A 17,403-nucleotide genomic window follows, 5' to 3' on the forward strand; every position below is an offset into this window, starting at 1 on the left:
AGTAATTATTCACTGTTTTAAAGTTCCAAAAAAATCCTGCACCCCAGCGGGCACATGGGGTCCCCCTCTCTCTCCCCCATTCTCTCCTTGAGTAATTGCTGTTTAATAATAATGAGAATCGTTATTGTACCAGATAATAAAGCGTCTACACCGGGGATAATACTGCAGTACTCCTGACGGAGAGACTCCCGGGATTAATCCTCTATAATGTGCTAATCCTGACATTTCTCCTGTCTGACATTAGCTCCGCGGGTGGGCATTGAACAGATTACATAGTAATCCCATGAATAATTCCACAATTCTGTTCTCAGTATTATGCTAATGCCCTAGGATTCCCCAGCGACGTTCCTCCCTCCCCTGTGTCACAGTCAGATGCCCATATATATAGGTATAATATATTACTATCGTTACTGGTGATATTTTAGGACATTGATATACCCAGTGTCAGACTGGGGGTTCAGGATTAAAAGGTCTAGATTGGTCAAATCTGTCCTCAAGATCTACCAACAGTTCATGTGTTCAGGCAACCTGTGGATCTGCAGCAGGTTTCAAAATGTGACAGTTAGTAATGACTACACCTGTGCAGCAGCTAGGTGGTCTGGGAAATGTGACGGTTAGTAATGACTGCACCTGTGCACCAGCTAGGTGGTCTGGGAAATGTGACAGTTAGTAATGACTGCACCTGTGCACCAGCTAGGTGGTGTGGGAATTGTGTCAGTTAGTAATGACTGCACCTGTGCACCAGCTAGGTGGTCTGGGAAATGTGACAGTTAGTAATGACTGCATCTGTGTACCAGCAAGGTGGTCTGGGAATTGTGTCAGTTAGTAATGACTGCACCTGTGTACCAGCTAGGTGGTCTGGGAATTGTGTCAGTTAGTAATGACTGCACCTGTGCACCAGCTAGCTGGTCTGGAAAATGTGACAGTTAGTAATGACTGCACCTGTGTACCAGCTAGGTGGTCTGGGAATTGTGTCAGTTAGTAATGACTGCACCTGTGCACCAGCTAGCTGGTCTGGAAAATGTGACAGTTAGTAATGACTGCACCTGTGCACCAGCTAGGTGGTCTGGGAATTGTGTCAGTTAGTAATGACTGCACCTGTGCACCAGCTAGGTGGTCTGGGAATTGTGTCGGTTAGTAATGACTGCACCTGTGCACCAACTAGGTCAGGGGTGTCCAAACTTTTTGCGACGGGGGCCAGATTTGGTGAAGGGTAAATGTGTGGGGGCCGACCATTCAGCCTGACATTCTTTGAATCATTAATCACATCAGAATGGTCCCACACTCTGCCCCCATTCACTGTATGTCCCCCAGCCTGCCCCTCCTTCACTGTATGTTCCCCCCACTCTGCACTCTGTCCCCCAGCCTGCCCCCCTTCTCTTAATGTCCATCAGTGCCTCCATTCATTGTATGTCCCCAAGCCTGACCCTCCTTCACTGTATGACCCCCATTCACTGTATGGCCCCCATTCACTATGTACCCCACTCTGCCCTCATTCACTGTATGTCCCCCAGCCTGCCCCTGCTCCCCATTCTCTGAATGGCCATCACTGCCTCCATTCACTGTATGTCCCCCAGCCTGACCCTCCATCACTGTATGTCCCCCACACTGCCCCCTCCCTTCTCTGTATGTTTGCCAGCCCCTTGTGTGAGCCAGAGGACGGAGAGGCAAAGCAGGCACTGCAAGGACAGGAGATGCTTGGGCTCCCGCTGCCACCCTCCTCCGCTCTGCATGTTACGGGAGCAAGCTTCCCCTTGCTGCCCCCTCCCCAAACACTGCTGTCACTGTGATTGTGGAGTAGGGTGATATATACGATTGCAGCAGCAGGGGTAGGGCGCCAAACACATCTGACTGTGGCGGCCGGCACCTCCTCACTGCAGCAGACAGCAAGGTAAAGGCGTGCTCGCCGGGGCCCCACCTTTAGTGTCCTGTGCTGTGCTTCCCACATCTGATGCTCTGCCCGCTTCCAGCTGGAGGCTGCGGGCCGCTTGAAATGACAGCACGGGCCGCAATTGGCCCCCGGGCCTGACTTTGGACATGCCTGAGCTAGGTGATCTGGGAAATGTGACAGTTAGTAATGACTACACCTGTGCACCAGTTAGGGGATTTAGAAACTTGGACTGTTGGTCGATCTCGGGGACTGGTTTGTTTTGGCCACCCCTGATCTACATAGAAAGACAGTCTATAGGTCGACAGCAAAAGGTCGACACCAAAAATGTGACATGCACAAGGTTGACCGTGGCAAAAAGTTGAAATAAACACATTTAATTTTGAAAAAATGTCCACACAAACTAAAATGTTGACATGGAAAAGGTTGACATATAAAAATGCCGACATGAGTTTATCAGGGTTTTTTTGTGCAAAGGTTGTATACTTAAAATTAAAAAAAATAATGAAAACTGTTGACCATTTGCAAGTCAACCTTTGGCAATGTCGACCTAGTGCATGTCGACAGCAGGGTGGCAGGCAGCAATGGCCTGTTCGCTAGGCGACGAGTGTATGCAGCCTTGTGCACAGGTCTGAATTAGGCCCTTAGGAGCTGATTGGCTGGTACTTCACTCATAAATCTACCCATAGACGTATTTGTGTGCTGTAATATGTGTTTCCTGTTTTATGGTTTTGTGCTGTTGCGGTTCTGTGTATATGGAGGCGAAACGCGTTAGTCCCCTTTTTTTGTCCCCACCTGACAATATCTTTTTTCTATACCCTTTTAGGATAAGAAATAAAAGAAAACATAAAAAATGATGCTACATTATGTAAAACCAGATATCATGCTACAAAGGCAAAATAATGTGCGATATTGGCTTATTTCATTTATGATTTTGGAACATCATAGAGAACAAACATCATTTTCCCGCATCTTTCTTGTACCAAACCCCAAACGGGGCCACCTTGGCGTGAGCAGAGATCATCCGGTGACTTTTAGGCAGTCTGGATATAATGGCATACCAACTACAGCCTGACTCGGCCTTCCAAAGACAAATTAGCGAAACGCGTTGTATGGTGTATATTCCCATCCACAAATCTAACGGGACCTTCGGGCTATGACAATACCCTGCTAAATATATCTTATCTTTTCAGTCACCCCAGTCTTCCCTTAGGCTGCATAGTGGGACGGCCATTGCAGGTAGCTCAGGCTCTGGGAATAGACCGCTACTTTGTTTTCCTCTCATGGTGCGAGCAGTGGCGTCACCCATGGCGCAGTTCCTTGGGAATGGCACCGTCGCTGCCCCGTATCCCCTGCATATGGTCAGCAAGGTGCTGGTATGCTCCGGGCCAGGGCCGCAGACAGGGGGGGTGCTGTGGATACAGCTGTCCTGGGCCCCGGCCTCTGGAAGGGCCCAGGGAAGCTCATTTTGCCCACCGCAACCCTCTGCTGCGCTCGGTCCTCGGGACACAGCAGGTCCCCGAAGCACAGGCTTCTTCCATGCAGGACGCCGGCGGCCAATTAAAATGCTGCAGCGGCTTTTGAGTCAATAAGAGCTTGTGTACTGTTAGCCAATCAGAGCGGCTGCCGGTACACAAGCTATGATTGGCTCACCAGCCGGTGCTGCGTTTTAATTTGAGGCCGGCGTCCTGCATGGAAGAAGCCAGGCTGTGCTTCGTGACCTGCTGAGTCAGGTGGTAAGTGAAGGGAGGGGGGGAGATGTAGGGGGAGAGTGGGGTCCGCACGCACCACTGGACCAGCATTACATACTGCGACATATGTACAAATTAATCTACCTCCCGCACTGACCACGCATCCGCCGTGGGCAACTCCACGGTGCCCAGCGTCCCGGACTGGTAATCAGTCTCGGGCCCCAAAATTCCTGATGGAAGCCCTGCAGCCTGAGGATATCACCGGCAGTGAATAACGTGCCAGTGCTGCCTTGCCCCACCCCTTTTAAGGGTTATTATGACATCATAGGCACAGGGGGCGGTGCAGGCACAGGGCGCACTGCTGCTTTGGTACTATGCACAATTCTATTGCCTAAGTGGAACCTGAATCCTAATTATTTCCCTGTTAATAACGTCACAAGGTCTCTGCTCATAAACCTGGTGGTACAGTGGTAGGAAGGAGCAGGGAAGCCGCAGCTGGTCCATTGTCTGTAATATCCCTTGTAAAGAAATGACTTAACTTTGGTAATAATGACTCACGATGGAGATATTACTGAGTTACTGACATTGTGACCTGAAACTGTCCGGTTCCTTCAAATATCGAGTATGAACCCATTCGGAATGATGAGTTTAATGATCTTTGACATCATGGGATGGAGGATACTATTAAACCTTAATAACCATTGGCCGTGATAGTTTACCTGAGGCCTGAAAGTCTCATCACTGCGCATGGTGGATACAGACAATCTGACACCCAATGTGCAATCATCTCCTGTGTGTTATGTGCATTCACTGTGATGGTGACACACGTATTATCCGTGCCAGGTACTGTTAGTGACGCGCTGCCCATCACTGTTTGGGTCACTGCATTGGGGAAATAATGCTAGGCAATATCGTATTTTGGGCTAATGTAGAGATGGCATTACACAGTATAAGCCTATTCACATCGCCCCAGACTTCTATGCGCACTGCAGTACACGGGCGCTGCTCCTTCAGACTGTGAATCGGGCCCTAACACACTCCTGTCACCTGATTTGTAGATTTTCTGGGGCCTATTTAATATAGGATCCCATAGGCAATGCAATCTAGGCAGGATTTATCACCCAGGATCACATGCAATATGCACATGCACGATCAGCGCTGACCCCCGACTGACCCCGCTAACCGCGCCACCGGCAGGGCGGTCTGTAGCCCAGAGGCTACAATAGGCTGCCGCCATCTCAGAATGGCGGTAGCCCCAGGACCCACTGCTATGCTGACCGATATTGATACATCAGGCAACATCGTATCTCCCATAGTAACCTATGGGGGATGCGGCTGGCAGCGGCGCAGAAGGGATCAGAGATTGCTGCATGCCGAGAAAACATGGCATGTTGAGCTGCAGGGTGTAGGGTTACAGCTGCGGTAATGGGCAGCTATCAAGCCCAGTTTTCTTAAATATTTATTGAGTGCTACCCGCACAGTGGGGGAGGGGGATCTAGGCTCACGCTGCATTAACCATTGCATTGGTTGATAATATCTACTTCAGAACAAGAAAAATACTTATAGTCTTGCAATGCACACGCTCTATATTGAGGACATACACAAGGTTTGCGAGAAAGCTCTGTCCCTAGAAATCCCATCCCCGTATTGGCCGGTGATAGAGTACCAGGCACATTATCACTTCTCCTCCCTTATCACTGCTTCATACATCTACCCCCTGTATGTGCACTGGCTACACTCCACTGTATTCCTGTCCCTAGAGTTACCACCCATCCCAGATTATTCCAGACATTCCAGTAATTAAGACCGGCGTCCGGAGTCTGGAAGGATGGTGTTCCTGGACCATACAATTACCGGACTGTCCGGAGTAATCCCAGTTGGGTGGTGGTAACTCTACCTGCCCCCGATGCCCCCTTTCTCAGTGCCCCCCTCTCCCTCCTCTCCTTTCTGGTGTCCCGTCTCCTCTATGGCTCCTTTTACTAGTTATAATAGAAAAGGATTAACCGAAACGTACCTGCACCAGGATCAGTGATTAGCGGGCTCCTTCTCTGTGACCGTCAGCTTAAGTGCAGTGAAAGTCGCGGCTGGCACCTCAACTGACCACATAACTCTTTCCATAGCCTAACTCAAAACCTAACCACAGCCTAACCCCAACTGTAGCCTCAGCCTAACTCAAACTGCAGCCTAGTCCTTACCCTAACCACAGCCTAACCCCAACTGCAGCCTCAACCTAACTCAAACTGCAGCCTAGTCCTTACCCTAACCACAGCCTCAATGGCATATCTTTAAGAAATGCAGGGTGTACAGTGCATACGGGCCCCTGGTTCCAGCGGGAGATGGGGGCACACCACACACCCACATATAGTTATACTCAGTGCTATTTTTCAGCACGCTCCAGCAGGAACTGAGGCCCTTATTCTAGTTCACTCTTTCTGACAAAATCCTTCTTAGATGGACAAAACCATGTGCACTGCAGGGGGGCAGATGTTACTTGTGCAGAGAGAATTAGATTTGGGTGGGGTTTTACTTCAAAGTGAGATCTATATTGCAGTGTAAAAATAAAGCACCCAGTATTTACCCTGCACAGAAACAAAATGACTCACCCAAATCTAATTCTCTCTGCACATATTAAATCTGCCCCCCTGCAGTGCACATGGTTTTGTCCATCTAAGAAGGATTTTGTCAGAAAATGAACTATGATAAGGCCCTCAGTTCCTGCTGGAGCCTGCTGGAAAATAGCACTGGTTATACTTACCCCTCTCCTGTGTCTGGAGAAGAGGAATCCCTGGGAACGAGGCATGGTCGCCATGTTCCCAGAAACTGCGCTACCAGAGATAGGGGGCCCGCATGGAGTCTGATTCAAACTTATAACGATTTCATTAGTAACTTGTTGATGTCGCGAGGTGACTCATATAAAGGTATCTTTCATGTTGTTGTTTCTCAGCCTAACTATGTAAAGCTGACTGACTACGCTAACTGCGTAACGCTGACTGACTACGCTAACTACGTAACGCTGACTGACTACGCTAACTACGTAACGCTGACTGATTACGCTAACTGCGTAACGCTGACTGACTACGCTAACTGCGTAATGCTGACTGACTACGCTAACTGCGTAACGCTGACTGACTACGCTAACTACGTAACGCTGACTGACTACGCTAACTACGTAACGCTGACTGACTACGCTAACTACGTAACGCTGACTGACTACGCTAACTGCGTAACGCTGACTGACTACGCTAACTGCGTAACCCTGACTGACTACTCTAACTGCGTAACGCTGACTGACTACGCTAACTGCGTAACCCTGACTGACTACTCTAACTGCGTAACGCTGACTGACTACGCTAACTGCGTATCGCTGACTGACTAGGCTAACTGCGTATCGCTGACTGACTACGCTAACTGCGTAACGCTGACTGACTACGCTAACTGCGTAACGCTGACTGACTACGCTAACTGCGTAACGCTGACTGACTACGCTAACTGCGTATCGCTGACTGACTACGCTAACTGCGTAACGCTGACTGACTACGCTAACTGCGTAACGCTGACTGACTACGCTAACTGCGTAACGCTGACTGACTACGCTAACTGCGTAGCGCTGACTGACTACGCTAACTGCGTAACGCTGACTGACTACGCTAACTGCGTAACGCTGACTGACTACGCTAACTGCGTAACGCTGACTGACTACGCTAACTGCGTAACGCTGACTGACTACGCTAACTGCGTAGCGCTGACTGACTACGCTAACTGCGTAACGCTGACTGACTACGCTAACTGCGTAACGCTGACTGACTACGCTAACTACGTAACGCTGACTGACTACGCTAACTGCGTAATCTCTGGTTAGGCGCAAACGTACACACAGTCGCAGACACAAGCTGACTACACGCTGCCTACGCTGGCCGCGGGAACACGACACTGATGCTGACAGGGACACTACGCTGACTATGTAAGTGGCGCTGTGAAACTACACAAGTACCGCTTTAGTAAATGACCCCTTGATGTATGTAGCCCAGGCACGTATACTACTCATATATAACTGGAAGCGTCTGGTATATACAGCCTGGTCAGCATAGTAAGCAAACTACACCCTTTACAGGAATTGTATACAGCTCAGCAGCTGACTGACATGTTGGTCTGGAGAATGCTTTCCTGTCGGCCTTCCCCAATGGACCCCCCCCCCCACAACAAAGCAGACCAAACCCCCCTTATAGCCTGCAGTATTAATATCAGTGATCCTCGCCTCCACACCGCAACTCCAACACCATAATCAGAGTGATGGGAGTGCCGCCAGCTATACACTTTTGTTCTGTACTGCACTGTGCTGTGATGTAATGTGCTATACACTGCTATACTATACAGTGCTGTGCTATACACTTCTGTACTGTGCTGTCCTGTACACTGCTGTCCTGTGCTGTCCTATACATTGCTGTACACTGCTGTACTCTGCTGTACTGTGTTGTCCTATACATTGCTGTACTGTACTCTACTATACAGTGCTGTGCTATACACTTCTGTACTGTGCTGTCCTGTACACTGCTGTCCTATACATTGCTGTACACTGCTGTACTGTGTTGTCCTATACATTGCTGTACTGTACTCTACTATACTGTGTTGTGCTATACACTGCTGTTCTGGGCTGTCCTATACACTGCTGTACTGTACTGTCCTATACACTGCTGTACTGTACTGTCCTATACACTGCTGTACTGTGCTGTCCTGTACACTGTTGTCATGTGCTGTCCTATACATTGCTGTACACTGTTGTGCTGTCCTATACATTGCTGTACTGTACTGTACTGTGCTGTGCTATACACTGTATGTTCTATGCTGTCCTATACACTGCTGTACTGTACTCTACTATACTGTGCTGTGCTATACACTGCTGTTCTGTGCTGTCCTAAACACTGCTGTACTCAGTTATACTGTGCTGTCCTATACACTGCTGTACTGTACTGTCCTATACACTGCTGTACTGTACTGTCCTATACACTGCTGTACTGTGCTGTCCTGTACACTGTTGTCCTGTGCTGTCCTATACATTGCCGTACACTGTTGTGCTGTCCTATACATTGCTGTACTGTACTGTACTGTCCTATACACTGCTGTACTGTACTCTACTGTACTGTGCTGTGCTATACACTGCTGTTCTATGCTGTCCTATACACTGCTGTACTGTACTCTACTGTACTGTGCTGTGCTATACACTGCTGTTCTGTGCTGTCCTATACACTGCTGTACTGTACTCTACTGTACTGTGCTGTGCTATACACTGCTGTTCTGTGCTGTCCTATACGCTGCTGTACTCTGTTATACTGTGCTGTCCTATACACTGCTGTACTGTACTGTCCTATACACTGCTGTACTGTACTCTACTGTACTGTGCTGTGCTATACACTGCTGTTCTGTGCTGTCCTATACACTGCTGTACTGTACTGTGCTGTGCTATACACTGCTGTTCTGTTCTGTCCTATACCCTGCTGTACTCTGTTATACTGTGCTGTCCTATACACTGCTGTACTGTACTGTCCTATGCACTGCTGTACTGTGCTGTACGTCTGCAGCCTCCATTCTGGGGAAGCAGCGTGCCCTCTGATTTTCCTCTCATTTTGTCCCTATAGACCTTTTCTCTTCACTCTCCGCTTTCTTTGTTCTTGAGGCTCCACCTCCCTGTACACCCAGGTCCTGTACGGCAGCTGCTCCCAGTGCCACCATCTTCACTGTGATAGCAGAATAATGTGCGGAGGTATCGCAGCCTCTCTGTGACAGCACACACACACACACACACACACACACACTGATAATCACATGCTGACCCCTGTATAAGACTGTATAGTATGTATAGTACGTGCTGCACCTCAGTAATGTGATGCATGATGTCACCCCACACAGGTATAATTGCAGCTCTGCAGCATGCATGGTTATTATACATGGCAGAGACAAACCCCACCTCTGGGGGGGGTTGGGGGAGGGGGGGGGAAGTGACTTTCATGGAAATACAATTGCAAGATAATTGAGTGGCATTATTAATATATATATATATATATATATATATATATATATATATATATAGATATATATATATATCTATATATATATATAGATATATATATATATATATATATTGCAATCATATAACAGGACAATTAATGACCAGCATTAAAAATAATAGTAATAATTATATATATAAAGAAGATATTCCTCACAGCAGTACCGTATAGTTTCAAAAATCATGGATCAGTAAAAAAATGCAAATGAAATGTGGAATTTGGCAGACAAAAATTATGTTTCCATGACAACCATCACTTAATTTTTTCCTTTTTTTTTATATATCTAAAAGCAAACATCCATTCAATCCGTTTTCTTATTCATTTACATGTTAATAATTAATACCTCAGAGCCTACTGTGCTATAATGGTTCACTATACATTTTTTTTTGTTTTGTTTACCACACCTGCTGGTATGTGGATTAATGTACCTACTACTCCTTCAGAAAAAAAGTACCACATCCCCTAACCCCCCCCCCCCCTGTCCAGCTAAGGGTCTTCCCGACCCCATCCCCAGGGTGGCCTTAGATGCAGAGCCAGGCAGACTTCACTTATATCTATTTTACAAAAAGGTTTAAGCTGACAAACCCCCCCACCCCCCACCTGCTCCGGGATCCAAAAATTACATGATAAAGTGTTAAAGTCTGGCATGCCGGCTGCTGGGGAACTACACATCCCAGCATGCCCTGCTAGTGTTTTAGCTTCCCTAACAGCAAAACTGTGGCAGGGCATGCTGGGATGTGTAGTTCCGCAGCAGCTGCAGTGCCGCATGCGGCCTACCCCAGTCAGAAGAGGTAAATCCGGGGCCTTATATAATAGCCTGCGAGATGCCGGTAGCTGGGCAAAGTCTTGTTTTGCCTTTTAATTTAATGACTTTAAAAGAAATACGAGAGAACTCTGGGGCAAATTTACTAAGATGGGATGTTGCCCTTAGCAGCCAATCAGATTCTATCTATTATCTTCTAGAGGGTGCTTAATTAAAAAAAAAGTAGAATATGGTTGCCATGGGCAACATCATCTCTTCAGTAGAACTCCCATCTTAGTAAATGTACCCCTCTGTCGGCGCTGCTAACACAACCATGTCCACACTCACCTGTTGCCGCCAGTCACCCCCTCTCTATGTATACCCCGAGAAGTGACCCCAGTCACCACCTGACCTGTATGAGGATCCGGCGGCCTTGTCCTCACTTCCTTGGCTTTGCAGGGGGCCTGCTGACTCCTTGGAAGGCTGCTTGGTGGCTAACATCTCCCTATGCTGGATGACTTTGGTCTCCTCCACCACGGACACCAAGATCTCCGGGGTGACATTATAGGCGATGGCAATCCTGCCCTTCAGCAACCGGTGCTCTGCACTCTCCACCGGCTCCCCATCAAATATCCTCTTCTCCACCGGGGGTAAAATAGACCCCATCACATCCTTCTTCATTTTACCCTCAATGGTCGGGGTGTAAACCGGGCCCTGGATGGGTTTTGGAATCCACGGATGGTCCCCTTGGCGTGGGATCGGCCATGACCTGTAGTCCTTCTTGTACTGGGTCTCTCTTTCTAGGGGGGCCTCAGAGGGCAGATATTCGCTTCTAGGCTTGCAGCTCGGTTCCGGGGTGGACTTCCAGGGCTTGTAGTCCTGCCGCATGACTGAGCCCCGGTTGGACTCCAGTCTCTGGGAGAACTCTCTTGATGACCTAGCCTGGCCTCCATAGTAGGGATCCACCAGCGGTGGTTGCGTTTCTATGGCAGCAGACCCAGGGCGTGGCTGCGGCTGCTGGCTCAGATGAGGTCCATCTGTTGCCTCGGAAAATTTGGAATACATCAGAGGGACCGAGATGTCCCCTTTGTCTTGCTTATTCCCAAAGCGAGCGATGCAACACGCTCTAGTCACACAGGGCCAAGCCATCTTCGTCAACCTTGAGGGTCTCCCAACTTGCTTCCCGATGAGTGCTAATTAGATCTACCTCAATCAATAAGAGCGGACAAGGTGATCACCGGTTAGCAAACGGGTAAAAAAGGCAAAGAACAAAAACCCCAAAAACATATGTGTTCCAGTAGAGCCCTTGCAAGTGTAAACTGTATTTTCTTTCCTCCTACTCAGCAGCTCCCATGGCCAATAGAGGGGGGTTTCGGCGTTGTCTCCCGGTATCGAGCCTCCCGTGCCTCTTCCTTTGGATTATAAATTTAAATCTTGCAAATCACTGATAACCGGCCATAGCCATACAACAAACATCTCTCATCGGAAGGACCCCACCCACCTTGCTCTCTGCGTCCCCAGATGCCGAAGAAGGGAAGGGGGAGGAGAATTTAATGCTGGCAAAAGATCTCTACTATGCAGTAGCTAAAATGCCATATCAAAGGAGGGGAGCGGGAGAGAGTAAGGGAGGAGGGGGGGTTCAATCCATTTAACCCTCAGTGGCCAGGTATACAGTATCTATCACAACGAGCCAATCGCAGGCTGGTCGCCGACTGCAATGGAAGATGCTCCTGCGGTACTGTTTTCACATTCCCTAAGATTCTGCTCCCAGATCTCAATGACAGCTGCTTGCATATACTGTACACTATCTGCATCCTGCAATACCCAGTTTGCTGAGCATTTATCATGGCTGTCAGTAATATCAGGGTTGTAAATGTTCCAACATCAAATGAGGTAAAATCAAAGCTGATTCCATTCAATGCCTGGGCAGGAAACGTCATGGCTAGTGCAATGCCCCCAGTAGCCAGATGGGCAGATTTCAGCACTGTAGAGTCTGGACAGTGCCACTGTGATTGTCACCATATTATACATTGCTATACACAGAGAGGACACTGCTGCAGTAACTGGCTCTGGGCTTCAGTCTTAGGATGAGAATCTAAACACCTGTGTTATACGAATTACTATCTCAGCTTATTCCCTATTGAAAGGCCCAGGCAGAGGTGCAAATAAATGGGGAGTATCTTGTCCGAAACGGCGCACGTGGAAAAAAGTGGCATTTATTTCGCTGTACGCGGATTTGTGCGCATGCAGAAAGCATTTGCCTGATTTGCTACTAGACCTAGTCCTCGTCATTAGTGGTCTCTTTCATCTACCGAATACCTGGCGTGAAAGAAACGCCATGAATCAGGAATGTGCGCGCTAATGAGCAACTCTCTACAAAGTTCTGTGAGCGGGCAACTTTGCCAATGCAAGAACGCCCCATCGCCATCCCAGTTGTGCCTCTTTGGCTGTAAGTCCAGTTCCGTTCCAGAGCAGAAGGACTTCCAAAAATATACTTTACCCCTAAATTGTCATGTGACAACTAGTAAGGTTCCCCTAATATTACATGTGGAAACGTAGGCCCTGATTCGGGTTGGCAGATGCAACATGTGCAGAGAGAGTTAGATTTGGGTGGGGCGTGTTCAAACTGATATCTATATTGCAGTTTAAAAATAAAGCAGCCAGTATTTACCCTGCACAGAAACAAAATAACTCATCCAAAATGAATCTAATGCTCTCTGCACATGTTACATCTGCCCCACCAGCAGTGCACCATGGTTTTGCCCATTTTAGAAAAAAAAGGGCTTTGTGATCTGAATTAGGCATTGGAGAGAGATAAAGTGGACAGTGATAAAATACCAGCCTATCAGCCTTGAAGTACCATGTTACAGGCTGGGGGTCTATATACTTCACCTTGTAGAGTGATCAAGTAGAGATATAGAAAAGGACCAACCGGTTAGCTCCTAAATGTCATCTCCCAAACCCAGGGGTCTGCGTACTAAGCATTGGAGAGAGATAAAGTTTGCAAAATGACAGTAAATGGTTGGTTGATACTTTGGGGGAAATTGACTAAGATGTGTATGTGATGTTGCTATAGGCAACCAATCAGATCCTGTCGACTATCTTCTAGAGGGTGCTAAATAAATAAGAAGTTTATTCTGATTGGTTGCCTATAGCAACATCACATGTGAAGTAGAATACACATCTGAGTAAATGTCCCCCTTTATCTCTCGCCAGACTTTACCCATTTACATCTCGCTGTGATTAAACATGGTAACTTCCCTGATGGGCGTGTGGGTGTTATTGCAGATATGAATTTAGAGAATAAGCTCCAACGGGCCAAAGACTGCTCTGAATTAACACATTTAATGGTACTCTTTACCTAGAAGGGCGCCCACGATTTTGTTCGTGGGCATCGTTAGTAAAAAATCGGGGCCATCGCGGGCATTGAATGCACTAAAGAATCGGGTGCGATGCGACTGACGCGATGCCCGCGATTTCCCATAGGGAACAATGTTAAATGTCCCAATTGACCCGATTTTCCTGTTCAATGTCTCAATTGACCCGATTTGTCCATAGGAAACAATGTTAAATGGCCCACAGAGGCCAAATAGGCACCCTGAAGTGTGAAATGGCCCCCACAATTGTTAACGCCACCCCACGATCAACGTCAACCCGAAGCGAGCCCGCGAGGGGCGGCGGTATGCGTCCTACGACCTTTTCATACCCCCACTATCCACGTCGGCGTGGAGTTGAGAATAGAAAGTGTGGCGAGCCCGAAGCGTGGCAAGGGGACGCGGACAGCTGTGAAGCCCGCAAGGGGACGCGGATATCCGCGTCCCCTCGCGGGGCTCGCTGCGCTCGCCACGCTTCGGGCTCGGTGGCTCGCTGCGCTCGCCACACTTTCTATTCTCGACTCCACGCCGACGTGGATAGTGGGGGTATGAAAAGGTCTTAGGACGCGTACCGCCGCCCCTCGCGGGCTCGCTACGCTCGCCACGCTTCGGGTTCACGTTGATCGTGGGGTGGCGTTAACAATTGTGGGGGCCATTTCACACTTCAGGGTGCCTATTTGGCTTCTGTGGGCCATTTAACATTGTTTCCTATGGAAAAATCGGGTCAATTGAGACATTGAACAGGAAAATCGGGTCAATTGGGACATTTAACATTGTTCCCTATGGGAAATCGCGGGCATCACGTCGGTCGCATCGCACACGATTTTTTTGTGCATTCAATGCCCGAGATGGCCGCGATGGGCGCCCTTCTAGGTAAAGAGCACCCATTTAATTAATCTGCTAATAATAATGCATGCAGGGGTGCACTAATATTTTGGCTGTAAGATCCCCTGAATGGGTTAATCATTTACAAACCTACAGTCACACAATCCTGCCAGGCTGATGCTGCTGCTGCTGCTGACTGACAATAGTTGGATCACAGCTCACTGGTGATTGGTCGGTGGGAGTACTGGAACTTTTTGTCAGTTTACACCAGTGTGTGGCCACAAAGCAGTAACGTCACACATTCTACAGCGTTCTAGAGGCACATTTACATATTTATAGAGGAATATTCAGGGCAATGAGCTTATAAGGCAATGCAATGCTCTTGTTTTGAGGATCGCATACTCTGTGCATTATATAGTAGGACATAATAATAATAATAATAATATATTTAGAAACTATAATACAGCTATTATCAAACAAACAATCACAGCCCAGCAAGCAAGTCTGAATAAGGCCCATTGTTACAAGATTGTGCAAACTCTTTTGGTGCTAGCATGGTTTAAATAGAGAAATCCATAGCAACCATGCTGCAATCCATAGCAACCAATCATGTGTTTGCTTGTATTAGTTTAACTTGCACTTGCAAGTTAAGCTGATCTCTGATTGGCCGGTATAGTATATTAGTTCTCTGGGTTGTACTAATTTACTGTTAAGGTCTTGGGGCCAGATGCGCTTAGCTTCAAAAGTGATAAAATTGAGAGTGATAAACAGCCAGCCAATCAGCTTCTACCTGCCATGTCACAGGCTGTGTTTGAAAAATGTCAGGCAAGAGCTGATTGGCCGGCTGTTTATCACTCTCCATTTTATCACTTTTGAAGCTTAGTGCATCTGGCCCTTGGACACAATAAGGTAAAGTCATTAGCACAGCGGGAAAGTTATCATATCTTGGAGAGAGATAAAGAGGAAAGGTATAAAGAACCAACCAATCAGCTTCTAACTGTCATTTTACTGGCTGAGCTAGTAAAATGACATCAGCTGATTGGTTGGTACTTTCTCTCGCTACAAGATTTGGTACATGTTCCCCCACAGCTACACGAAGGATGATATTGGTATAGTTGTGTATGGAGGACACACGATATATGATTGTCTGACCTGTACGAGGAGCCCGTTCCACCATCCTCTTTGATCTGCATATTGAGAATATCTGCTGCGTCTCTCAGCCTCTGCCCATCCATAGACCACCGCGATGATGGAGACCTCTCCCTGGCTTTCTTGCCTATGACATGGTTCGCGGTGGACTCTAAGCCGGCCGCGTGGCAAAAGGAGACGGAACTTTTTACTTTCGGCACCACTAATTCGGTAGAATCTACTTTAGTTGGCTCCTCGGGCCTCTTTTCTGGTAAGGCTACTGGTGTGGTCTTTCTTTTGGCCTCGCTGGAGGCTGTTGGGGCAGTCAGGCCCGGTGAGGGCTTTGGAATCCATGGATGATCCCCTCGGCGAGGAATGGGCCAAGCTTTGTAATCTTTCTGGTACTGCGTCTCCCGCTGAAGCGGAGCCTCGGTTGGCTGGTAATCATTTTTGGGTTTGCAGCTCGCCTCTGGCTTTACGTTCCAAGGCTTGTAATCCTGACGCATGACCGAGCCCGACGGCTCCTTGCCATGGCTGGGCAAGGGCTGTTGGGGCAAGTCTCTGGTAGGCCCGGTGTGGCCTGCGTGATCCACTTGGGCCGGCTGCACCTCGATGGCAACCGAAATCGGATGGGCTTGCGGCTGTTGGAAGTGGGCATGGTGGTGTTGCTGGCTTTCAGTGACCTCGGAGTACTTGGAGAAAACCAGTGGGACAGCAATGTCGCCTTTATCCAGCTGGTTCCAGAACCGGGCTATGCAGCACGCCCTGGTGATACAGGGCCATGCCATGCTGTCCACCCTGGCAGCTGAGTGGAACCCCCCGACAAATGAAGCGAAAGGTGTTGCGATAACAAGGAAGCCTCACTCCTCTCCTCCTCCCACCTCGAACGATATAGTAACAGTATACTCAGGCACCAACTGCAGTCCTGGTGACTTAGTCCCAGCCAATGGAGAATCCACGGTTTCTTCCCCAGCAGAAGGCAGGTTGTCTTCTCCACGTCTGACACAACAACTCCAAGACCTCCGCTTCTTCTAAGTCATGTTGCAGCGAAACCTCTTCTCCTGTTTCCTGGCTGTGGACCCTTCTGGGCAGCAGAAGCCCACTCAGTTACGTATGGAATAAAGAAGGACCCTTATGCGTCCTCTCCTCTGGGCAGACATGGACCAGGTTCCGCAAGTGTCTCTCTATGTCATGATACCCGGGGACAGCAGATGGATCCGTGTGGGTACCCTTCCACACCCACCGCCTGAGTGCATCCGATGTTTTGTTTTGCAGCCTGTCACTATCAGAAGGAAATGTCGGGAAACATCTCTGCAGGAAGTGGCCCCACCTACCCTGCTCCCTGCATCCCCAGATGCTGCTGCTGCTGATGATGAGAAGATGGGGAGGGAAGGAGGACGGTGGTGGTGGTGGGGGCAGTGGAGGAGGAGGAGGAGGAGGGATGCTGGGCACAGAGATGGCTCTTCCGTCAGCACGTTGCGTCTGCCATGAATGGATGGGAAAGCTGGTGTGCTTCTGCTGTCTGTTAACTATTGATTGCCCGTAGGGTCATACAGAGCGCAGATGGGTATAATTACACTGTGCTCATCCTCTCTGAGTAGCGGGTCTTTGGCTGGTTATTCCTGGGTGAATGAATCAGAATTTGCATTATTTATTCTGCAAGACCCCATTGTGCCTGGTGCCAGACACCTCT

General features: G+C 48.4%; 1 protein-coding gene across 2 annotated transcripts in view; it reads right to left on the reverse strand.

The window, feature by feature from the left end:
* MAP6 (microtubule associated protein 6) overlaps nucleotides 1-17,110 on the reverse strand; it is a 28,030-nt gene extending 10,920 nt beyond the window's left edge. The window contains exon 1 of one of the 2 annotated variants that reach the window (XM_083170330.1): nucleotides 15,735-17,110. In XM_083170330.1, the coding sequence (XP_083026456.1) occupies nucleotides 15,735-16,498 (764 nt within the window). In that variant the 5' untranslated portion in view covers nucleotides 16,499-17,110. Of the gene's footprint in view, nucleotides 1-10,795; nucleotides 11,879-15,734 lie in introns of those variants that run through there. The other variant, XM_083170331.1, reaches the window with a different exon arrangement.
* Between the last annotated feature and the right edge of the window lie 293 nt (nucleotides 17,111-17,403).

Source organism: Crinia signifera, chromosome 2 (genome assembly GCF_055691185.1).
Source record: "Crinia signifera chromosome 2, ASM5569118v1, whole genome shotgun sequence".
NCBI lineage: Eukaryota > Metazoa > Chordata > Amphibia > Anura > Myobatrachidae > Crinia > Crinia signifera.